Source organism: Eptatretus burgeri, chromosome 7 (genome assembly GCF_056783735.1).
Source record: "Eptatretus burgeri isolate ZD-2024b chromosome 7, Ebu_testis_v1, whole genome shotgun sequence".
Lineage (NCBI taxonomy): Eukaryota > Metazoa > Chordata > Myxini > Myxiniformes > Myxinidae > Eptatretus > Eptatretus burgeri.
This window is the reverse complement of record NC_140967.1, coordinates 102002593-102028231: the sequence shown is the minus strand read 5'-3', so window position 1 is coordinate 102028231 and position 25639 is coordinate 102002593. Positions and strand designations below refer to the sequence as shown.

Below are 25639 nucleotides of genomic sequence, written 5' to 3'. Positions count from 1 at the left end.
AGGAAAGTGGGATGGGGCCTGGATGGAAGTACTTCAATTAAATATTTGATGTTTGTATGGGAAGGTAAACTTTAAAAGCTCGATGACCAAATGGTATATGGGATGATCAATAAGTCCGTGGCCCGACATGAAAGTAAGAAAATGCAACAAAAGGAAAATTGTTCAGTTAAAAGGTTAAAATTATTGTAAAAAGTCCAAAAATCCCAGTCATTGACAGGCCACAGACTTATTGATCACTTTGTAGTAGTTGCTATCAGAGTTCTCTCATATATTTTTTTTGTTCCTTGATTTCTGCTCGCATAATTAGAGAACATACGTGTGAACTTTCAGGTCCAATAACCAATATTCTCAATGCTTCCTTCACTGAAGGAACTGTTCCCGTTCAGTGAAAGACAGCGATTGTACTTCCAATTACTAAATGAACTGAACCAGTATGGAACAAATTGAGACCAGTGTCTGAAACTGACCACTTTTCAAAGGTAGCAGAGAATCAGTATGGTAACATCAGTCGCAAAAATCAGTGTGGTAACAGGTCTGGCTACTCAACATGTCATGACCTCATTAAACGTATGAATAATTTGTATGCGCATGCCGACAAACCATTAAGTCACAGCTCAGTGGTTGTAACTGATTTCTCAGAAGCTTTCAATTTCATTGATCATAATGTAGTAGTGAATGAATTCATATATCTAAATGTCAGATTCACTCTAATTCCTTGGATCTATATCGATTCTTGAACCAATGAATTAATCATGTACGAAACAAGGGTACCTTGTCAGACAATAAGATCCTTATGGGTGGTGTACCTCAAGGTACCAAGTTAGGCCCCCTATGCTTTCTTGCATCAGTGATGCAATGGCTCAAGTGGAACAGCTAGCAGAACCCATTTGGGTCCTTAAGTATGTGGATGATATGACAATAGTTGAAAACACAAGGGGCAGGCAACCAACAACAGCTGTGCAAGATGTCCTCAATGACTTTCAAAATTGGTCAAACAATAATAACGTGAAATTGAATGGGGTAAAGTGTCCCGCGTGCGAGTTTGCTTTATGAAAACCTGCCCCAGATACTACAGTTGACTTTGCAAGCAGAACCAGTTGAGGAAGTTCAACACCTTTAAATCTTTGGGGTTACTATCTCAATGGATTTGAGGTGGAATTTACACATTCGGAATATTCTGTCCAGGGCAAATGATAAACTGGATATGTTGAAATGGCTTAAAAATTTCATTCCACCTTGTGAAGATTTGATGATCATACACGAAGGCTATGTGAGGTCTCTCCTAGAGTATGCTGTACCAGTTTGGAATGCTAGCTTGACCACATCTCAGATAAATGAGTTGGAGAGAATTCAGAAAAGAGCCCCAATAATAATCTTGGGTCTATCTCATCGGTATTATGATCAGGCCCAGCATGTCTGCAGGGTACAAACTTTGAAACAACAAAATTTGTGCCAGAAAATTGCAAAACAAATGGTGAAAAAAAACTCTAGTTCAGACAGCGGTTTCCCAATTATATGTTCTGTACAAGCGAAGTACCCACCCTACAGGCGATCTTGTTCCAAGCATGCAACATGTTCTCCCGACGCATGCCTTTATTTGGGCGGTGTTTCGGCAAAAAAATAACCCCAGGTTATGTGCATGAAGGAAAAACATACCTACTGCTTATGATTCAAAACACCTCACTGCACCAGAAAACGTGGGGACAGGAATGCTGCCCTGTAAACGGTGGAGACTTGTAATACCTTCCCCTACCTGAAGGTGGCGCTACACAATACACATTTACATAGAGAATTAGCGTCCGACGCCTCATCCCATCCAGACCACCGGCAAATATAAAAACACCCCGAAACGTTAATTGGGGGTCATGCCGATCCTACGTAGCAAATCTGGATGAAATCAGCCCAGAACCTGTCAGAGGAGTAGCGCGTCAAAGAAACACACCAACACAAACACCGGTCCATGAATTATAATCAGGATGATGAGACACATTATGCTCTTTGAAATGCACTCAAAATCTCCCAGATCTTGTGTTGGACAAGCTGGTGTAAGAATGGTGCAATTCCTGATTTTGTTAGGATTTTGAATGATATCCATTGATTCCACCCAAATCTAGGTAAAATGTTTGGTTCTTTTTATCTTGAGCCACTGCTTGTTTAAAAAAAAAAGTATGCAATTTAGTTTTTAACTACTATGCACTTTATTGGCAGATATATTTTGTTTTTATTCTTATGTTCATTTGTTTCAAGTGTTAAATGTTTGAAATAAACCATGAAATGAAAATGAAAAAAAGACCAGACCATACCATTCCTGACTGAGGATTCGAGCAGCTGGATCATTTGACCTGTGCAACCCCTTCCGGCCCCCCAATGATCTGTTTCGAGGTTTGAAGTCCCACCTGCGAGGTCGCTGATGAGGAATTGATCAAAGAAACTACGACGTGGCTGAAGGAGGAAGATAAAAACGTCTGTTTTACTTGTGTAGACAGGTTGAATGACAAAAATGAAGAAGTGTGTCGAAGTGAAGGGGCACCATGTTGTCGAAAACAAAAAGGTTGTGTATCTTGAAAAAATGTGAGCAGTCGATCGCTCCTCGAACCTTTTTAACACCCCTCATACAAGTATTAATCAAAGGAGTACCACACAAAAGGATAAAGAATGTTTTATTCATTCATTGGCAGAAATACGGAAAAGTACTGTCACACTCTCGCACTAGTTTCATTGCTTAAAGGGTGGCTACTTGTTTATATAGTCAATGGTTGTAATGGCTGAATCTCCTGAGGAGGAAGTGTACTGGGCAGTGGGAACGGGTCGAGGGGACGGATAGATGGGAGGAAACGTGATGGTTTTGAGGTGTGTCAAAAAAAACCAAAGTAAACACATTCTACATCAATATTGTGCTTACACAGACAACGGTTTGTTGTTATAACAGAGACTAATCTACTGAAGGAAATAAAAACAAACAAACAAACATTGTACTCACGTTCTGTCTGATTTTATTTTTCATCGGAATGTTTCAAATGCAACGTTAATATTGAAAGCTTGATGTGGTTATACCTTTCAAACACAATAGTAAAAGGAATAACGGTTGTTGCTGAATATTGTTTTACAGTCGAAAAACCAGCCAATCAGCATTCATGCTTTTGATATGGATTCAGATGGAGTGCAGGAACTCATTACAGGCTGGTCCAATGGGAAGGTATGAGTACATTTTTACATGGTCAGAGGTTCATGGGGGGGTGGCAGGATAACTTAAATGTATACACAGTACACACTCCCCTCCTGGCTGTCTGGCCTGGGTTGAATCTTGACCCAGTTATAAACTGTCATCCTGGTGTTTCATGCAGTGTGAACGTCACCCAACCCACCGATGTAACCTTGGGTATGGTGAACTTCACCTGACCGACCATGTTAGCTTGGGTATGGTGAACTTCACCTGACCCACCAATGTAACCTTGGGTATGGTGAACTTCACCTGACCGACCATGTTAGCTTGAGGATGGTGAACTTCACCTGACCGACCATGTTCGCTTGGGTATGGTGAACTTCACCCGACCGACCAATCGACCATGTTACGTTGCAAATGGTGAACCTTGCCTGACACCATGTTACTCTGAGCGAGTGGTTCGTGCTCCGAACCCTGAGCGAGTGGTTCGTGCTCCGTCACCCTGAGCGAGTGGTTCGTGCCCCGTCACCCTGAGCGAGTGGTTCGTGCCCCGTCACCCTGAGCGAGTGGTTCGTGCCCCGTCACCCTGAGCGAGTGGTTCGTGCCCCGTCACCCTGAGCGAGTGGTTCGTGCCCCGTCACCCTGAGCGAGTGGTTCGTGTCCCGTCACCCTGAGCGAGTGGTTCGTGTCCCGTCACCCTGAGCGAGTGGTTCGTGTCCCGTCACCCTGAGCGAGTGGTTCGTGTCCCGTCACCCTGAGCGAGTGGTTCGTGACCCGTCACCCTGAGCGAGTGGTTCGTGCCCCGTCACCCTGAGCGAGTGGTTCGTGCCCCGTCACCCTGAGCGAGTGGTTCGTGCCCCGTCACCCTGAGCGAGTGGTTCGTGCCCCGTCACCCTGAGCGAGTGGTTCGTGCCCCGTCACCCTGAGCGAGTGGTTCGTGCCCCGTCACCCTGAGCGAGTGGTTCGTGCCCCGTCACCCTGAGCGGGTGGTTCGTGCCCCGTCACCCTGAGCGGGTGGTTCGTGTCCCGTCACCCTGAGCGGGTGGTTCGTGTCCCGTCACCCTGAGCGTGTGGTTCGTGTCCCGTCACCCTGAGCGAGTGGTTCGTGACCCGTCACCCTGAGCGAGTGGTTCGTGCCCCATCACCCTGAGCGAGTGGTTCATGCCCCGTCACCCTGAGCGAGTGGTTCGTGCCCCGTCACCCTGAGCGAGTGGTTCGTGCCCCATCACCCTGAGCGAGTGGTTCGTGCCCCGTCACCCTGAGCGAGTGGTTCGTGCCCCGTCACCCTGAGCGAGTGGTTCGTGCCCCGTCACCCTGAGCGAGTGGTTCGTGCCCCGTCACCCTGAGCGAGTGGTTCGTGCCCCGTCACCCTGAGCGAGTGGTTCGTGCCCCGTCACCCTGAGCGAGTGGTTCGTGCCCCGTCACCCTGAGCGAGTGGTTCGTGCCCCGTCACCCTGAGCGAGTGGTTCGTGCCCCGTCACCCTGAGCGAGTGGTTCGTGCCCCGTCACCCTGAGCGAGTGGTTCGTGCTCCTTCACCCTGAGCGGGTGGTTCGTGCCCCGTCACCCTGAGCGAGTGGTTCATGCTTTGTCATCCTGAGCAAGTTGTTGTGAAATGACACCCGATATCCGAGCCATTTGCTGTATTAATGTATTTTCTAAATTACCGAGCCAATTTTGTTTTTTTCCACCCGTCACACGCAGTTGTTCATAAAGAATAATGTTTGTGATCATATCCCTGAAACGTCTATATAAATGTAACGTTTTTCGGTGAAAGCTACTCATGGTTTCTGGTTTGCATACGATAAGTACTGCCATTGCTAATCACACATACTCCAACCTGCCGATTTCCAAAAAATTGTCAGCCAAGTACGTGTGTGTGTGTGTGTGTGTGTGTGTGTGTGTGTGTGTGTGTGTGTGTGTGTGTGTGTGTGTGTGTGTGTGTGTGTGTGTGTGTGTGTGTGTGTGTGTGTTCATAAAGCATAACATATTCCCTCTGCTAACTGATAACTCCCCTACCCCCACCATCCTTGCTCTACTCCCTCCCAATGCAGTGCAGCACCCTCCTCCTACATCTCCTCTCTCACTCTCCCCTCCCCCCTCTTGCTCTGTCTTCTCTGTCTGTCTCTGTCTCTGGACATATCCAGATGTTGGTTATGTGTGGACGGTGTTTGTCTCTGGACGTGTCCGGGCAAGTTTTGTCTCAGATGTGTCTGGGCGGTGTTTATGTCCGGGCGGGAGTTTGTCTCCGGACGTGTCCGAGCGGTGTTTGTCTCTGGCCAGTTTGGCTCTGGACACATCTGGGCGGTCAGTGTTTGTCTCCGGCCAGCTTGGCTCCGGACGTGTCTGGGCGCTATTTATGCTGGACGGGAGTTTGTTTATAGTATGACCAGTAGAAAATGGATTTCAGACATTATTTTGTTTCCATCTTCACTGACATTCTATGCAGAATCATTTTGATGAAATGGTATGAATTGTAATTAATGCTCAACCGCACGTCTGCCTTCCCTTCCTCTCACCTCACACTGTCTTCCCTTCCCTCCTCACCCCCCCTCCCTCCTCTCTCCTTTTTCCTCCACCTCTTCACTCTCCCCACTCACTCCCCCACCCCTCTCCCCCTATTCCCCCTCTTTTTTATCCCTCTCCCCTTTAGTATTTCCATCAACAAAGTTAAGGGTGGTATTTGCTCGTCTATACTAATAAATGTCAGTGTGTGTGCATCTCCTTCATAACTCCAAAACCCTGAAACCGAGCAGCCTGAAACTTTTCATGCATCCTAAGTGAACTCTAAGGAAGTGCAATTTGGGTGCAGGAAGAGTGAAAATTAGGTGTTTGGGTTAATTAAAATGCCCCTTTTAAAGATCATTAACGTCTTTATTTAATTATATCCTTCATCATGTGTATCCTCGGCCACCTTGCTCTCTGGGGTCTTAAGACATATCCTGGGTAACCTCACTGGAGTCTGAAGCCACCATGTTTCTTGGCCTACTCAACGATTTCTTGACTTTGAACAGGCCGCAACGATTTCTGAACGATAAAGTATTTTTTTCACGTTCTTCACTCGTATTATTAAATGCCTCTTCATCATAGCTATGATTTGCTGGGTACATTGCAATGCTTATAAACGCCCGGAGACACCAGCGTTCATGGCTTTATTTCATTTCCGCACATGGTATAACCTTGAGAATGTCTTAAAGTAAGCTGAATTACAAAATGTAAGCTCCAGAATCGAACTTAGAAACAGCTCCTACTCCTAAAAAAAAGTTCATTTATCCAATTCAGACATGTGTAACATTTTGGGCATCTCCAGGAGATATATGCTTAATATTACGGTTCAGTGATTGTTAATCGAGTGCTGAGCGAGCCGTTTGTTATCAACCGTTTCGTTGGAGTGCTTAAGCCACTTAGCGAGCACTCTACAATATTCGCATCGTCACTGAATTACTACATCAATCGACTTCAACAAAGTCCAGGGGTCACTTCTGTGCATTGGCCATGTGTTGTTCTGCACTGCACCAGGCAATGGCTGGCTCACTGAAAATGTGAAATTTTATTTTCCACAATGTTTCCCCTTTTTGTACGTTCTTCCATTTTATGACCCATCACTTCGGCAAAGATAAATACAAATAAAAATTAAACATTTTGTTTTTAAAAGTTTATTCAACCATTTTGTGGATTGCTTGGTGAAGCCACTTGGCGCGCGTTCTTCAAGCTTCACTGGAGATACCGCGGTTCGATACCGGAGGTAGGAAGGCAAAATAAATGATGTGATCACTGAGTAAAAATTGTTTTCAGTTATGAAGTAATGAATCGCCACATCACGGCAGGAAAGCCGAGAGATACGCATGCTCGCTCAGTGTACCTGGATTCAAATTCTGACCCAGTTATAAACTATTATCCTGGTGTTTCACAGGAAGGGTGATTCATCAATGTGTGTGCCATCTCTTGGATAGACAAAAATTGGGCGTAACATCTGCCGCAATCCCTCACCACTCTTCCTCCCTCACCCATCTCTGTCTCTCACCCCATCCCAAACCTTTCTCTCTCTCCCAACTCGACCTCCTCTCTCCCACCCACTCGCTCTTTCCGACCCCACCCCTCTCTCCCCTTTCTTCTTCCCTCCCTCTCTCTCCAACCCCTCTATATACTGTATATCTCTCTCCCACCACTCATTCTGTTCCACCACCTTTCCCACTCTGTTGAGGGGACTGTAGCATGTATGAATCAGATTTGGAGTGAGCCGGCTGGTGGGGTGTAAAGGTCTCGCTGCATGTATGAGCATGCATGCACTCAGGCAGACCTTTGCCAGGAAAATAGCATGGGTTTTAAATGCTCCCACCCTAGGTCTCGTGTGTGTGTGTGTGTGTGTGTGTGTGTGTGTGTGTGTGTGTGTGTGTGTGTGTGTGTGTGTGTGTGTGTGTGTGTGTGTACAAGTTGCTGTTGCCTGCTATCTCCACGTGGGTGGGTTTCAGGAGGTGAAACGGCTGTCAAAGTGTCCACCTCCGTGTGTGTGTTGTTGATTGGTATCTACATATGTGGGTTTCAGAATGTGGAATGGAGTCCTCCCAGTGCAGGCTCAAAGTATCCACCTTCATTTCGGTAAGGGGTCAGGATTCACGGACCAAGTTGTGAAGTTTTCTGTTCTCAAAGTTTTGTGCCGAGGGCTCTCTTCAGGATCGTCACTGAGCCCACACAGCTTCCAACTGTAGTTCTTTTGTCGTAATATTCCCAGAGATGGTTTTTAATATCTCTGTGAGGTTCTTTGTCATCATTTCCGTAGCACCAATTATCACTCGTACAACTTTGGCATTCTTCAGCTTTCAGGATCTTTTCACTTCATTCTTGAGGTCTTGGTGTTTGATGATTTTCTTGATTTCTGTATCATTTAGTCCAAAATCACTGGTATTAACACCTCAACTAGCAATGCCTTCTCTTTTTGTACCGAAGTATGATATCGAGTCACAATGCTTTGTTTTCAATGTTCACGCTCGATGGGATCATTAGGTCATACGTGAGCGGTACTTCCACATTTTCAGTGATTGCTTTTGGTTCATGTTCCCATGAATTCTCTGGAACTGGGATATCAAAGTTTTTGCAGATGTGCCAGCGGATTACATTATATACTCTGTGTCGTTGTGTGTACAGCTGTTCTAATATGAGTTTTTTTGTGTGTGTTTGGTCATTCAGCATAACATATCATTCTCTTTGCTCATGCCTCCTCCTCCCCCACTGCCTCTCTCTCTCTCTCTCTCTCTCTCTCTCTCTCTCTCTCTCTCTCTCTCTCTCTCTCTCTCTCTCTCTCTCTCTCTCTCTCTCTCTCTCTCTCTCTCTCACTCACCCCCTCCCACTCCTCCCTCCCACAGTGTATAGCAACGTTTGGTGAGGCATCACTCTTCCCCCTCCTTGCTCTTCCCTCTTCCTAGCTTCTCCTCCCTCCTCCCACCCTCCTTGCTCTTCCCTCTTCCTCGCTTCCCTCCCTCCTCTCCCCTCCCTTCCCTCCATTCTCTCCTCTCCCATCCCTCCACCCTCTCTGCCTCCCTCCCCCCACTCTCCCTCTCCTGCCTCCTCTCTCTCCCCTCCCCATCTCTCTCTCTCTCTCCCTCTCTCCCTCTCCCCTCCCTCCTCTCTTCCTATCTTCCTCCCCACCCTCCTCTCTCCCCACCCCCTTAATATCCTCATCAGCAAAGCAACGCGTTGTATTGTTACGAATTTGGAAGCCTTGTGCACACAGACAGACAGCCGTCCTCATAGCTTAGTTATTTCGATAAGTATGTGTTTCTAGTTAGAATCCATCCCCGAGTCTAATGGGTGAATAAATGTTCCTGTGCTGTGGAGTTATTTTAATAGTCAGGTTTTCTTTTCTTTTATTCTTACACTACCATCAACGCCAGCGTCATCTTCCCCTCACTCTGCTTGACGCCATTGTCTACGTGTGTTCGATCACGTACGGGGGCTGAGATTCCCTTCACCTCAGACCGAGACTCTGCCCATAAGGGCAGGGGTGTGCCCCTTGTCCAACCAGGAACCTCATCACCTCAGATCGAGACTCCTCCCAGAAAGGCAGGGGCGTGCCCCTTGTCCAACCAGGAACCTCATTACCTCAGATCGAGACTCCTCCCAGAAGGGCAGGGGTGGGGCCCTTGTCCAACTAGGAAGCTCAGCACCTCAGGCTGGCTCCGCCTTAGCCAGATAGAGTGTTCGGCCCCTGCCAATCGGGAGGCCACGACGAGTCGTCTGAGAACGGACCATCCAATGAGGAGGCGAGGGTGAAAAAAGGAGGTCTCTCGCGCCTGAGCACAAAAACGGAGGGTGGTCTGGATGAGAGAGAGAGAGGGAGAGACGGTGTGCTCGTGGCAGCAGCATTCGCGTGCACGGAGGATCGTGTGTGAGACATCCCTTGTGGGAGAAGGCGTTTCAGTCCAAGCAGTTTCGAACCTGGCATCCAGGGCCAGTGAGTGGTCATCGACGAGGGCCCTGCAGACGGTCATGGTTGCGGATTTGAGTCCCCTCCCCCTCCCCCCAAGATCGCGAACATCACACGAGGTGGACAGGCCTCAATAAAGACCGCTTTTGGTCCGATTATTTTGGGTGTGTGTGTGTTTGTGGTGCCAGTCAGTTAAGTAGGAAATTGTATAAGTGCCGTGCTGTACATACGGTACGTGCCTTCTATATTCGGATAACTCTGCCCTTCTGTGTTCCCCTCCCTGCCTATTGTTAATAAATATCCCCATTTGTGAAATGTATCAGCTCGTTCGTGTCCTTTCCTCCACTGGCTTAGCATGCTGCGTGTTGGAAAATTAGCAAGGCCGTTGTGCCGCCGTAAAGGGGACATTTGGACCGACGGGACTTTGGTGACCGTCGGCTCGGGTCACACGCGGTTCGAGTGTGCTAGCGGCTCGTTCCGTACGGGTGCCGACGAGGGTGTGGAGACTCGGTAAATCGCCACGTGGATCTCTAGGTATTTTGAAAATTGACAAATAACCTTGTACCACGTGGTAGAAATATTGACGCTTCACGGTCCGATAAGGGACCCGTACTCTGGACTTTTCCGAAGAAGTACGATCTAAATTCTGGGTGATTGGCGGAGTCGACTCTTCGGTTCCATCTCACGGTCGTGCTCGCAGCCGATACCCGGCCCCGCAACAGTATTTGCTTGTATATAATATGAGACAAAACAAGAAATAATACGATACAATAAGGCAATACTACACAATAATGATTACTGCAGTGCCTCTGGATAGACAACATTTAGACTGGTTATTGGGTGCTGAGAAGATGATTTGTAATACTGCTTACCTACCACCGGGTGATGCTATATGATGCACATTTACAGAAAGAATTGGGGTCTTCCCTCCACCTTGAACCCTCTAACCTGTAGGTTTGAACATGTTTTCTTGCATCTCAATTTGCCAAGAGGATTCCAACGGTATGCAATATTGATGGGGTTACTACTGGTGGGGCCAATTCTATCGATAGACATAGACAGACAGACAGACAGCAAATACAACTTTACGAGTGGAGCACCCGTGGGAAACGCACGGGCATAGACATGCATGACATTTGGACTGGCCCTCTTCACATCTGATGCTTCACTCAGAAGGAAAGGAGGGGGAGAGGAAGAGGAGGGAGAGGAGGTGGGATTGGAAGGGGAGGGAGAGGAGAGGGGAGGGGAGGAGGATTGGAGAAGAGGGGGAGGAGAGGATCATGCACAGGGGAGAGGAGGGAGGGAGGTAGGTGGGTGAGGAGTAGGAGAGGGTGTGGAGTAACTTACTTCTGTCTTGACTTGAGAGGGGGAAACCTACCTTGAATGACACATTGAATACACTTCAATTCACAAATTGAAATATCCTTAAAACCAAACGTTATTGATAAACATTAGATTCTATCTTTAGTCGACAAATTCAATTTATTACGTACAAAGTTTTTCAAAGTATTGTTTCATTATTTAGTTGGAAAAGAGTGATCGTTAGCCTGAAACAAACTCTTTAGATATATACAAGTAACAAGTCTGGAGATGCCGATGGTTCACAAGCAATGTACACGGTTCACCTTTTTTTATTTTTTGACCTTTGAGGGGACGCCACAGGCAAACTGGCGGGAATCAAGAAAAACGTAAATGATGAAAGTTGTAGTACTCGAAGAGCACTACTTGCATACCAACTTTCATTCGAAACAGTTGAAAACCCTAGGAGCTCGATGCCCAATTTATTAATTTTTTTGACATTTTCTAAGTTCGTGACCTTGTGACCTTGACCTTGGGATGAAAATGAAAAATCGAGCTCCGTGGGGCTATGCAGGTGCCATTGGGCTAACCAAATACCAAAACTTCTGCCAGATTCGACAAACCCCCTAGGAGAAGATGTAACTTGAAATCGGCTACCCCCTAAAAACACACCTTTTTTGGGCGTGGCTCCGCCCATAATGGGTGCAGCACGCCCATTCTCAGGAAAACACAACTAGATCATGATATAAACCTCCCACCCAAATTTTATCAGAATCGGATCAAAACCCACGGAGCTATGCTCAGGACAGGCAGACAGACAGACAGACAGACAGACACACACCCATAATGAATATAGTGGTCACTTACTGACTCATGAACCAATATATCCCGGGAACATGAAAAAAAAATCATTAGACGACAGTTCAAACCTTAACTTCAGTTTTCCCTCGCAGAGAACCCGACCCTCACACTTAGCTACTCCCCTTCCCCCCCTCCTCACTGCGTCCCTTCCCCTCCCTCCTCTCACCACTCCCCCTACCCTTGCTCTTCTACTCTCCCTCCCTCTTCTCTCTCACTACTCCCCCACCGTCACTCTTCTACTTCCCTCCCTCCTCTCAATACACCACCTGATCTCACTCTTCTACTTCCCCTCCCTCCTCTCTCTCTCTCTCTCTCTCTCTCTCTCTCTCTCTCTCTCTCTCTCTCTCTCTCTCTCTCTCTCTCTCTCTCTCTCTCTCTCTCTCTCACACTACTCCCCCTACTCTCACTCCTCTACTCCCCTTACTCTTTCCTCTCGTTCCCCTCCCTTCTTTCCCTACCCTCGCTTCTCTACTCCTCTCTGCTCTCACTACTCCCTGTCCTCCTCTCACTACCCCCTCTCTCCTCTCACTTCTCCTCCCTCCTCTCACTACTTCCGCTCCCTCATCTCCCTCTATTTCTACTTCCCCTACCCTCGCTTCTCTACTCCCCTCTATCCTCTCACGACGACTCCTTACTCTCCCTCTCTCCTCTCACTACTTCCCTTCCCTCCTCTCCCTTGTTCTTCTACTCCCCCTCCCTCCTCTCACAACACCCCCTATCCTCACTCTTCTACTCCCACTCCCTCCTCTTTCTACTTGGCCTACTCTCACTCTTCTACTTTACCTCCTCCTTTCCCTCTCTCTCACTACTTCCCCTCCCACCATCTCCCTCTCTCACTACTCCCCCTACCCTCAATCGTCTACTTCCTTTCCACCCCTCGCTCCTCTCACTACTTCCCCTACCCTCACTTCTACTTCCCCTACCCTCACTTCTACTTCCACTACCCCCTCTCCCCACCCTCATCTCACTACTCTCCTCCCTCCTCTCACTACTCCCCTACTCTCATTCTTCTACTTCACCTCCCTCCTCTCCCTCTACCCCACCCCCCTTTCGTGTGTGTGTGTGTGTGTGTGTGTGTGTATGTGTGTGTACGTGCAAGTTGCTATTGTTACCTGCTATCTCCACATGTGGGTGGGTTTCATCAGGAGGTGAAACAGAGACCTACTTGGTCTCACAGTCTCTCTCTGTGTGTGTGTGTGTGTGTGTGTGTGTGTGTGTGTGTGTGTGTGTGTGTGTGTGTGTGTGTGTGTGTGTGTGTGTGTGTGTGTGTGTGTGTGTGTGTGTGTGTGTGTGAGATTAATTCGTATCTACATTTGCGGGTTTCAGAATGTGTATTTGGAGTCCTCGCAGAGCGGGCTCATTTCATCTTCAAGTATCCTCCTTCATTTCATTAAGGGGTCACGGTTCACGGACTGAGCTGTGAAGTTTTCTGTTCTCAGTTTTGTGCCGAGGGCTCTCTTCAGGATCGTCGCTGATCCCCGAACGGCTTCCAACTGTAGTTCGTTTGTAATGATATTTCCAGGGATGGTTTTTAATATATCTGTGAGGTTCTTTGTCACCATTCCCATAGCTCAAACTATCACTGGTACAACTTTGGCATTCTTCAGCTTCCAGGATATTTTCACTTTATTCTTGAGGTCTTGGTATTTTATCATTTTCTTGATTTCTGCATCGTTTAGTCCAAAATCACTGGTATTAACACCTCACTTAGCAATGCCTTCTTCTCTTTTTCTTGTCCCTAAGTATGATATCAGGTCGCAATGCTTTGTTTTCCATGTTTACGCCCAATGGGACCATGAGGTCATACGTGAGCGGTAGTTCCACGTTTTCAGTGATTGCTTTTGGTTCATGTTCCCATGAATTCTCTGGAACTTTGATATCAAAGTTTTTGCAGATGTGCCAGCGGATTACTTTACAAACTCTGTTGTGTTGTTGTGTGTACAGATGTTCTGACATGAATTTTTTGGTATGCTTTCGCTTAATTAGCATAACACGTCACTCTCTTTGCTAACCCCACCTCCACTCTTCACCTTTCTATCTTTTTTTCCTCCCCCCCCCCTTTCTCTCTGTCTCTGTCTCTCTCTCTCTCTCTCTCTCTCTCTCTCTCTCTCTCTCTCTCTCTCTCTCTCTCTCTCTCTCTCTCTCTCTCTCTCTCTCTCTCTCTCTCTATCTCTCTATCTCTCTATCTCTCTATCTCTCTATCTCTCTATCTCTCTATCTCTCTATCTCTCTATCTCTCTATCTCTCTATCTCTCTATCTCTCTATCTCTCTCTCTCTCTCTCTCTCTCTCTCTCTCTCTCTCTCTCTCTCTCGCACCCTCCCTCCTGCAGTGTATAGCAACATTTGGTGGTGTCACTCTCTCCCCCACCCCCATTCCTCGCTCTTTCCCCCTTCTTAGCTTCCTCTCCTTTCCCCTCCCTCCGTCCTTTCCTTTCCTCTCCCTCCGTCCTCTCCTTTCCCCTCCCTCCATCCTCTCCTTTCCCCTCCCTCCATCCTCTCCTCTCCCTGTCCTCTCCACTCCCCTCCATCCTTCCTTTCCTCTTCCCTCCCTCTGTCCTTTCCTCTTTCCTCCCTCCGTCCTCTCCTCTCTCCTCCATCCTTCCTCTTCTCTCCCTCCGTCCTCTCCCCCCTCCATCCTCTCTCTCTCTCTCTCACTCTCTCTCTCTCTCTCTCTCTCTCTCTCTCTCTCTCTCTCTCTCTCTCTCTCTCTCTCTCTCGCTCTCTACCCTCCTTCCTTTCTCTCTCTCCTCCTACTCTCGTTTATTCCTCTCCCCTTGCCCCCTTTTAATACCCTCGTCAGTGAAACGATGGGTTGTATTTGCTTGTAAGATAATAAACAAGAGAACATATAAAGATAGAGAAGTCTAACTACAAGTTGAACCATGTTTACCTGTCACGGCACCATTTTAACGATAATTACTCACAAAGCGACCTTCTCAAACATAAAAAAAGAAAAGTTTCACTGTTCGAACTACACAGTTCTGCTTGCAGTGATTATTTATCTTCTTTTATCACAAGTTCTTCAGCTTGTATTGGTGTTTGTTGTTAGCAGAGTAATTAGAAAATAATTTTTCCTCTTATTTCACCATCTCATTAACAGGTTGATGTACGAAATGCTCGTTCAGGAGAGATAATGTACAAGGACAATTTTGTGGCGTCCGTAGCTGGCATCGTAGAAGGAGATTACCGCATGGATGGGAAGCTGCAGCTCATTTGCTGCTCAATGGACGGCGAAGGTAAAGAGACTAATGTCATACTTGGCCTCATCTCGATCATGAAGTTAGTGATCTTTATGGATCCTTTTTGTTATACAATAGCTTCCATTTTTCTTTCAATGTACTATCAACGCTATAACAGAAAATGCGCAAATAATGAAGCTGTACAATCTTTACTTGTGCTGTGGAGGAATGTTTGTACTTGTGTTGTGGAGGGGGCCAAGTCAAGATTAAAGAGCAGGTTTTGGGTCGCTGATGACTTCACGTGATTCGAAGGTTGTAATCACATTAATAATCGTTGGGCAATTATTTTCTTACATTTGAAACTCAAAATATGCTAAAATTAACTTTTAAGTCAAAACTTTTGTCAGTGGTCGAAAAACAGACCGGAATTTACCGAAGATGTTATGACGTCACATTCTCCGAAAACTTCGTGAACATTCGGAAACAGCGTGTGAACAATGGCGAAATGCGAAACAAAAAGTGATTTCAGCGGCGAGGAAATTGAGTGTTTTCATTCAGATATTGCTGAGGATGAGTCTGAGGATGATGGGAATTTATGCTATGGAGTTTCTGGCCCTGAGTCATATAAATTTGAGCTACTTGCAAGTGCCAGAAAACGGCCTATTTCGTGTACCAAGTGGCAGGACTGACTGCCCGGCAGTTCACACTGATAGACTCCACCAGACAGATTGGTTTGTAGATTTTCATTTTCTTGTTCGATGCATAAAATAATGTAAAGTTTGATTCGTCTGTGACTTGATATAATAATTTTTAACCCTTTAGTCACTCAAGAGTCAGAAATAGAACAAGAATGGACCCAAATATATAATTATACACTGTAGCCTTGGCGTTGAAGTCTTTCTGACAACTGAGCTTGACCCCAGCGAAAGTGAACAGTTAGAACAAACCCCAACTTTCAAGAGACTGTTGTGGCATATAAATACCAAAACATGTTTAGCCTCATTGGGAAATATTCTACCAAATTTAGAAAAAAAAGTGGAAAATTGATCAATTTTTTACAATTGAAATGAAATAGCCCAATTTGCTGATGCTGTTAAAAAAGTAATTTAATCAACAATAAGTTGATTTGTTGAGAAATTTTTTCATGCTTGTTTTTCAGAAAGTTTATGTGTTTTTCCATGTACTCTTTAAGAATACATTTCAAGGTTTTTCTCACTTAAACTCAACAATTGATTCTGTGACAGAGCAGTATCTGGAGAACTTGTCAACCAACAACTCATATTCACAGAGTGGTGATCAGATGTGTTTATGCCTTCGTAATCCTCTGCTGTGAAATGGTCATCACAAATGACAAGTCTATCCAAAGAGTCCTCTTTACCCGTTTTCTTTGGGGGAAAATTTGCCCATTTTGTTTGTATGAATCTTATCCACTGCCGGCGAATGTTTGATTCCTTCAGGAATCGGTGGGAGCGATTACCCGTTTTCCAGCCATTTTCGCAAAACATGACGACACACGTACGAGGCATGATGTACAAACATCCAAATAACTTTGTTCTACAATAATTCAAAATAAACAAATACACCCGTGCGGAAGTGACGGTCATCTCTTCGAGAAACTAGGGTGTAGTGTTCTCGGTCAGGAGGGATTTTTGGCTAACTTTGAAGTCACGTGACGCGAAAACAAAAGCAAATATCGAAAATCTGGCCCGACCAAATGTAGATATTGTCCCATAGATTCATATGCCACAATCAAATTCAAGATAGCTTAAGAAATGTAGGAGGAGATAGATTTTGAAAATAGTCATTTTGCAACTACATGAAGCAGTTTTCGCAAAATCCAGTCACGTGACGTGTACGTATTCGAAGATATCGGTATTCTTTCGAATGGACATGAGAGACAAGGTCAGCTGCTATGCAATGACACCATTCACTAACTTTTACCATGCCCAGTCGAGAATATATAGCCTCCTGAAGGCTATATATAGTTTTGCAAACTTTGAAGTCACGTGACGCGAAAACGAAAGCGAAATTCGAAAATCTAGCCTGACGAAATTTAAATATTGTCCCATACATTCATATGCTGCAATCAAATTCAAGATCGCTTGAGAAATGTAGGAGGAGATAGATTTTGAAAATCGTCATTTTCGCATTTTTTGCCAACTTTGAAGTCACGTGACACGAAAACGAAAGCGAATATCAAAAATCCGGCCTGACGAAATTTAGATATTGTCCCATAGATTCATATGCTGCAATCAAATTCAAGATCGCTTGAGAAATGGCGGAGGAGATAGAATTTGAAAATCGTCATTTTTGCAACTTCAAAGGCCTCGTGACCTTGACCTTGACCTTCGGTGACCTTGAAAGTCATACCATCGTGTACGTCTCATCGACCTCTATCAGGATCACTAATGATCAGATCTCCCGCTTCAACTTCATTGTGAACGAACGGACGGACGGATCGAAGGACATCGACACCCATATTATTAGGTCATGCTCGAAGAGATGACCTAAAAAGGATAATATAGACAGTTGCAAGCTCAAAAAAAAGCAAAAGAACGTCCCGCCGAACTGGACACTTCTTCAATGAGCGAGTGAGCGTCCGCTTTGTTTTAGAGAATGTGACATCAACATCCATATATGGGACATTTTCACAAAAGCGGGTCAGGTAACGGTAAAGAACAAACTCAAAAATCAACTTTCTTTGATATTCTCAAAATAGTGCTTGAACCCCTTATAAGGCCTAGAAAAATGTTCAAATGATGTCAGCAACGCAGGATCACCATAAGGCCTCTGCACTGACAGGGTAATATATGCTTGATAAAAATTCTCGGACAATCTTTACCGTTACCTGACCCGCTTTTGTGAAAATGTCCCATATGGCACGCGGCTGTTTTTTTTTCAACAGCCTCGAGAAATAACAACTTCGGAGTTAATTTTCACAATAGTAAGGCAACCACAATAGCTTGCATCGAACTATTGAATGCACATATAATCATATTGTTAAATTTTCAGAACAGGTTTGGTGACCTGCAACCTGCTCTTTAATTTTTGAAAATGCACAAACACTTCCTTGGAAACAGAATATCGGTGGTTACATCAAGTTTTTCATTTTTATCTTGCCAAAACGAAGTTTTTGCAAGATATGTTAGTCAGCTTGTATGTTTTTTTTGTTTGTTTGTTTTTTTGTTTGTAATCACGTATAAAAAATTCTGCAGAGCACAGTTATTGGAAATTTTTGTAACTTCGCATATCAGAGGCCTATAGAGGTCCCTTTCAGTGCACAAAATTTTGAAGGTCAAGGTCACTTTGTCGCAAATCAGGGGAGTCGACGAAACCCTTATTTTTTGAGTAATTTTGATCGGATCGTCTTCAAACTTCTTGGGAATATAGTTCACGGTCTGGCGCTCAGCTGATTAATTTTTGGTGGCGATTGGCCTTGACCTTCATATGTTTTTATTTTTTATTTTTATCTTGCCAAAACAAAGTTTTTGCAAGATATGTTAGTCAGCTTGTATGTTTTTTATCTTGCCAAAACGAAGTTTTTGCAAGATATGTTAGTCAGCTTGTATGTTTTTTTTTGTTTGTTTGTTTGTTTGTTTGTCTGCAATCACGTATAAAAAATTCTGCAGAGCACAGTTATCATTGGAAATTTTTGTAACTTCGCATATCAGAGGCCTATAGAGGTCCCTTTCAGTGCCCAAAATTTTGAAGGTCAAGGTCAAAGGTCAAGGTCACTTTGTCGCAAATCAGGGGAGTCGACGAAACCCTTATTTTTTGAGTAATTTTGATCGGATCGTCTTCAAACTTCATGGGAATATAGTTCATGGTCTGGTGCTCAGCTGATTAATTTTTGGTGGCGATTGGCCTTGACCTTCATATGTTTTTTTTTTTGGTTGTTTGTTTTTTTTTTTTTTGGTCTGTAATCATGTATAAATCACTCTGCAGAGCACAGTTATCATTGGAAATTTTTGTAACTTCGCATATCAGAGGCCTATAGAGGTCCCTTTCAGCGCATAAAATTTTGAAGGTCAAGGTCAAAGGTCAAGGTCACTTTGTCGCAAATCAGGGGAGTCGACGAAACCCTTATTTTTTGAGAAATTTTGATCGGATCGTCTTCAAACTTCATGGGAATATAGTTCATGGTCTGGCACTCAGCTGATTAATTTTTAGTGGCGATTGGCCTTGACCTTCATGGTTAGCGCCTCAGGTCAAACATATTTGACCCCAAGGTTAAATTTTCAAGTTTTAGGAACCATATCGTGTAGTACCTCAAATTGAACACCTCGATGAGTGCTTTCTAGATATGTCAAGCTTGAGACATTATGACGTCATTTGGTGACATTATGAGGCAAAAGCATATTTTTCATGGTTACTCTGTAGAACGATTCTCATCGGAATCTCTCGTAGGCAGATATTCCTCAAGGAGTCGCTCCTGGTGGATAGCAGCTCTGTTCACCTCAGTGTGACCTTAAAGAAGTCACACGTGGTCACCTTTTGGCAAGATACGGGTGACCCTGCGGGTGACATTGGTTTATTTAATTATTATTATGTTTTTTTTTTACATACAGTACAGCAATTGTAAAAATAATTATATAATTTTTTTTATGATCAAAGTTTGTGGAGGAATTTCTACATCAGAAGACACACACAAACATTTTAAGGCTATTTTCCCCTACAAGAGCAGGGGTAAAGGCCCAGTCACACCTTGACGTTTTAGCCAGCAATGCCAACGTATTAAAATGTATGTAAAACGCTGGCTTACGTTGAACTTTTGATGTTTTTTTTTAAGATTCAGACGTATTCATAACGACTTGGTCTTATGCACAACATATTAGTAACGGACACAGAACGTTTCATTGTGTTATAGATAACTTATACCAACGAATGCTGAACCTGTTGTCGGCCTTCACAACTTATGCCCAACAACAGTCTAACTTAGGCATAGCGCGCTGCATGCATCGCCGACGATGACGTTGACGTAGCTTATTAAAAGGCTGCCGCACAACGATTCAAATCATAACCGCCGCAGAAATGGAAGTGTCAACATCGCAGTCACACCTTGGCGATCTTGCCAGCGTATGCCGACCTCTGAAAAATGCATCTAAAACGTTGGCACACGTCGAATACGGTATGGATAAGTTTGGTATGCGTGAATAGAACACTAAAGTACGCTATCACATGTCGTAGTAAGTGGAGTACGTCTTGTAATTTTAAACATGTTGAAAATTTTACGATGTACTTGCGGTATGACACACGCTCCGCATGCGATGGGAATAAGTTGTACGCACGATATGCGATTGTTGACACACATCGACACACGTTAGTTGAAAGGTACTCATAAGTCGAAACACGTCAAGGTAATGGTTAGCGTCAGTGTTCCAGACTCCCAGTTTTTTTTTTTCTTCGGTATGACGGTGTTCAGTGTACAGTGCGGTTATGATTAAAATCGTTGAGCGGCAGCCTATTAATTATATTATATTATAACCGCACTAAAAATCGAAGTGTCAAAATTACCATCATACCGAAGGAAGGAAGAAAAAAATAATAAAACCAGGGAGTCTGGAACACTGACGCTAACCATTACCTTGATGTGTTTCGACTTATGAGCACCTTACAAGTAACGTGTGTCGATGTGTGTCACCCATCGCGTAACGTGAGTACAACACGTTACTCATAGGTTAGAAATAAGGTTCGGGTACGCTAAACATTACCTCGACGTGTTTCGACTTATGAGTAACTTACAAGTAACGTGTGTCAACGGTCGCGTGACGTGCCTACAACTTATGGCCAGCGTTATGCGGAACGTGTGAGTCATACGCTGGTATAAGTCTTAAAATTTCAAGCATGGAAAATTTGAGGACAACCGAAAAGTACAACGTTTAAAGCCAGCGTACTACGACGTATGACAGTGTTTTTTCAGCGTGCTCTCAATGTTATCAAAACTTACCCATAACGTATTCGACGTGTACCAGCGTTTTAGACAAATTTTCAAAAAATCAGCATAAGCTGGCTAAAACGTAAAGGTGTGACTGGGCCTTTAGCCTTGCAGGTCCCATGACAATCTTCTATCATGGTTCCCTTTTTGAGGCAATGTTTTTGTTTTTTTTATGGCCAGATGCCCCTCCTGACACCAACCCTTCAGCCACCTCTTACAACTCACAGGGATACAGTGTACCTATTCTAAACCAGGGCACACACCAGGACATCCCAGCAAGCTGGTACTCATTTTTGCTGACCTCAGAAGGATGACAGGCTGAGTCAACCCCACCTAGTTTTTATTCAACAGCCAAGTCGTATTTGAACTCAGGACCCTAGGATCCCAACCCCACCACCCTAGCCATTAAGCCAACACCAGGCTTGCTTCAGAAGATGTACAGTGTATCTTAAGTAGACCAAGGACTGTGGTAGACATTGCCAAATATTTCCATGGATTACAAACACATGAAAAGAGACTTGGTCCAACAGGATGGTAGAGGTAGTGCACTTGAGCTGTCTCATTTGGGTTTGATTCCCGACTATTAACTGTCGGACTGTTGCTTCGCAGAAAGGGTGTTTAATCACGGGGTGCGCCGTCCCTCGGATGGACATTGAGCCAGATGTCTCGTCTGCTCGCATTAGTTGGTGGACCTTCGGCTAGGTGTGGTGTCTTTCAGGAAGAGTCGGTGAGTTATCACCGGCACCCTGAACAAGTTAGAGATTCCTGTCCTACCTACCACTTGCAAGCCGATGTCAAACCATCCCATGTAATCTTTGCCATGAGATGTCTGTAGAAGCACAGAACCTGCCTGTCCTCAGGTTTACCACAGCAAAAGAGAGAATAGAAAATGGACAAATCGATGCAGTTTATGGGATTTGAACCTGGGACCTCAGAATTGTGAGCCTTGTGGTCCAATGGAAACACAAACACATGGTGGTACAGATTGAGTATCACATATAGAATCCCACTGAATTTGCTTGGAAGACTTGGTTGTTAAACTGGAGAGGGAGAATCAACACTACTTACATAAGAGTAGACAGCATGGTGGTGTATGGTATGGTTTGGACAGTTAATGATGCAAATAGAAGGGAAGGATTTACTTTTATAACTGCTACTAGGTTTGGATGAAATGAACAAGATGTTAATTGAGATACGCTAACCGCCATTGGAAGCAAACGGAGGTTTACGTTTCAGGCATTAGCCCTTCGTCGGGGCAAAAGAGAAAAGGGATGGGGTGTGGGTTGATATAGGGTGGGAGTCAGAGTGGGGTGAAGGGTCAGGGAGCACATGGGGTTGAGAATGACTGATTTTTACAGGGAGGATCAGGGTTCAAGGGTTAAGAGTCAAGGGGACTGAGACTGGGAGAAGCAACCAATAAGTGACAGAAGAACATTACATAAATAAAGCAACTTTAAAAAGGATACAAATCATGATACCTTTCATTCACTATTTTTTTTATTATAATAAGTAAAATATGCCGATTTTAAATGAGAAATAAAAGGGGAAGATGAGGGAAAAAGAGGAAAAAGAGTGTATGAGTGAGGAGAGGGAAGAGAAATAAAATGAAATAAAGGGAAACGCATCCACTTAAGTGTGTTTTGTTCCAACAAAAATCTCATGGCTATTGCTGTGCAAGTTAAATCATACAACGAGCTGGTAGTCTAGGTCCCCTGCCTTTTGGGTGGTATGAGGAATAGATCTGTGTAATATGAAAGCTAAATCTTGAACAGTTTTTACCCCTCAGCCCGAATTGGGCAAAGGGGTATTGTCGTCACAGGCGTTGTCCGGGCGTCTGTCAATTGTTTCCGTCAATTTCGAGAACGCCTTGTCCGATTAAATCCATTTTTGCAGTGTGTGTTGGGGCTGGATAGAGGAAGGTTCCTTTCGATAATGAGTGCAATTTGATTCTCGGCTCGGCCACCAGGGGGCCAAAACTGAAAACCTAGAAAATGGCTATTTCTCCTGAACGAATGGCTGGATCATCGCCAAATTTTTATCACAGGTATATCTGATGAGGATACATGATATTATAACCTGGGTTTTTGATTTGACCTACTTTTCAAGGTCACAGAGGTCAAAGTTCATACTTCGGTGTTCGGGCGTCCGTCAACTTTTGGTTTCCGTCAATTTAGAGGAGAACGCCTTGTCCGATTAAATCCATTTTTGCAGGGTATGTTGGGGTTGAGTAGTGGAAGGTTCCTTTCGAAAATGGGCGCGCTGTGATTTTAAATGTGGCCTCCATGGCAGCCATCTTGAAATTGGTTTCCGTCGATTTCGAGGAGAACGCCTTGTCCGATTAAATCCATTTTTGCAGGGTGTGTTGGGGTTGAGTAGAGGAAGGTTCCTTTTGAAAATGGGCGCGCTTCGATTTTCACTGTGGCTGCCACAGCAGTCTTCTTGAAATTGGTTTTCGTCAATTTCGAGAACGGCTTGGCTTGTCCAATTAAATGCACTTTTGCAGTGTGTGTGTTGGAGTTGAGTAGAGGAAGGTTCCTTTCGAAAATGGGTGCGCTGCGATTTTCACTAGCCGCTACGATAGCCATCTTGAAGTCTGATTGATTTTCGATATGACGTCCAACGTGCTCTAACTGACTGCATCATCGTGATATCACTGCTTCCTTTTACAATGCATGGGCTGAGGGGATACGCTCGCTTTGCGGAGCTATTTTTAAAATATTGAGTACACAAGCCAAGTTACTGAGATGGTTGCCATGGCAACATAATTCAACCAATCACAGCCGTGATCTCATCAGGTTGAGATAATGTCATGAAGGAATAGATATCTGCAATATGAAAGCAAAATGTTCAACGGTTTTAGAAACATCGCATGCACAAAAAGTACATGGACGGATGGGCGGTCGGAGCTCATTTTAATGTCCCCCGTCTCTGACCTTGTAAGTTGGATAAAGTTGACGGTAAGTTTGTGATTAGAACATGAAAGTTAAAGTAAAATGATAAACAAGGTTTTCGAATCCTGCCAAAATTAAATGAGGATTTAATTACCAATGTTTGTGCAATGTACTGACTGACAAATTACTCATCATTTGTGACTCTTGTATGCGTTTCCATCATAATTTCCATTGCTGAGTGTACATTTTACAAGTTTATAGCCATCACTCCTATGCCTTGGTTCAGCTGTTCTTCTAAGCTAACCTGATACGATAAACTCTGTTTCCTGTCCATTAATCAGATTTAAAGCAACAATTCCCAATCTCTCTGTCTCTATCTCTATCTCTATCTCTCTCTCCTTCACTCTGTTTTATCGTGAGATCATGAGAGACTCAGCTTCCTTCAGAGTTCTTGGCTCACAGACTGTACTCCCTGCAGTTACTTACGCAACTGTTTTTTTTAATTTTTTTTTTACAAGATTACTAGCGATATAAACAAGTTGTCCTGATCGAGGCTCGTTTCCACATTTGGAAGTCTTCAAGGTGACTATTTGGTTCTTTGTTAAGCTCTGTAGCTTTCACAACCATCCCTGGTGTGCTGAAGCCTGCTTGGTGACCTGCAGTGCGTGGATATCTACCCCGGGGAAGCGAACCATGTGACAACCTCATAGATGGACAAGCGGAGCTAGAGAACCTGCGAGAGTTGAGCCAACAACGGCAGAATCTTCTGCTTGAACTCAAGAACTATGAGGAAAATGCCAAGGTGAGATCGTCAAACCAATGCAGCACAACATCACTTGTCACTTCTCATCGAAAAACAAAATGAGGAAAAAATCCAAAATGCTCAACAGGTAATGTCAATGTTAGCGGGTTGCAGGAGTACTGCGAGGTGGGAGTACCAGCATGCTTCGAGGGAGAGTGGATGGTTTGTTTCTGTGTGGAAAAGGTGGTGCCAAAATGCTGTCACCACCACCTCTTATCTTCCCCCATCCAAAACTACGATCTTTTCTAACCCCGTTAATCCACCCCAAACCCACCTCCTTCAAATTCCCTGCTTTCCTTCCTGAAAGTCCCTCTAATGTCCATCTTGTTTACCCCGTGTTTCCCGCTCCATCCCTCTCCCTTCCACAGATCTCCTAATGTCTCTGTTCCCCACTGTTTTGTCCTTCCCTCTCCCATTCCTCTTGTCTCCTGCCCCCCCTTGTTGTGCGTTGTGTGTTAGCTCTCATACGAGCCTCGACAAGGTATACAAAAAAAAGTACAGTGAGAACGTAGTGCTGTATGCTCTTTCAGGTCATGGACTCCAGTGAGACGATGAGGAGTTGCCGTTCCCCAGGAATTCCAGCGAATACCCATTTGGAAAGCGTCCTGGCCGTAAATCCGGGCAGTGAGACCCAGCCACCCCATGTGCAACTTTCAGTTTCTACCTCAAACGGTACTTCTGGAATGTGTCTTAAAATGGTTCCGCATTTGCACGCAACACATCGCACACCACTACATCCTACATTCAGATATAGGAGCCCTTGTGCTTCTCAACCCACAGATACGATGATCCGTGCAGTGCTCATCTTCGCTGAAGGAATATTCGATGGCGAGAGCTACGTTGTTCATCCTGATATAGGAAACTTAAGCAGCCGGGTTACTATTGCCCTGCGTCCTCCGAAGAATGTGCCGGTTGACTTGCACGTCAAAGCCTTGGTCGGGTATCAATCCAGGTAAGGTGGTGGATAGGCAAGGGGGTTGGTGTGGTATAAACCACCACAAGTGTTCTTCTGCACATGTTATTCTCGGATGGTGCTTAACCTTTCCTGCTCAACAATAAAAAATGAAATAATCCGACGGAGCAGGG

General features: G+C 44.8%; 1 protein-coding gene across 3 annotated transcripts in view; it reads left to right on the top strand.

Annotated features, from left to right (window-relative positions):
• BBS2 (Bardet-Biedl syndrome 2) overlaps positions 1-25639 on the top strand; it is a 63378-nt gene that overhangs the window by 22458 nt on the left and 15281 nt on the right. For all 3 annotated transcript variants that reach the window (XM_085889955.1, XM_085889954.1, XM_085889956.1), the window contains exons 8-12: positions 3110-3196; positions 14847-14982; positions 24414-24553; positions 25084-25225; positions 25334-25505. In XM_085889955.1, the coding sequence (XP_085746081.1) occupies positions 3110-3196; positions 14847-14982; positions 24414-24553; positions 25084-25225; positions 25334-25505 (677 nt within the window). The remainder of the gene's footprint in view (positions 1-3109; positions 3197-14846; positions 14983-24413; positions 24554-25083; positions 25226-25333; positions 25506-25639) is intronic.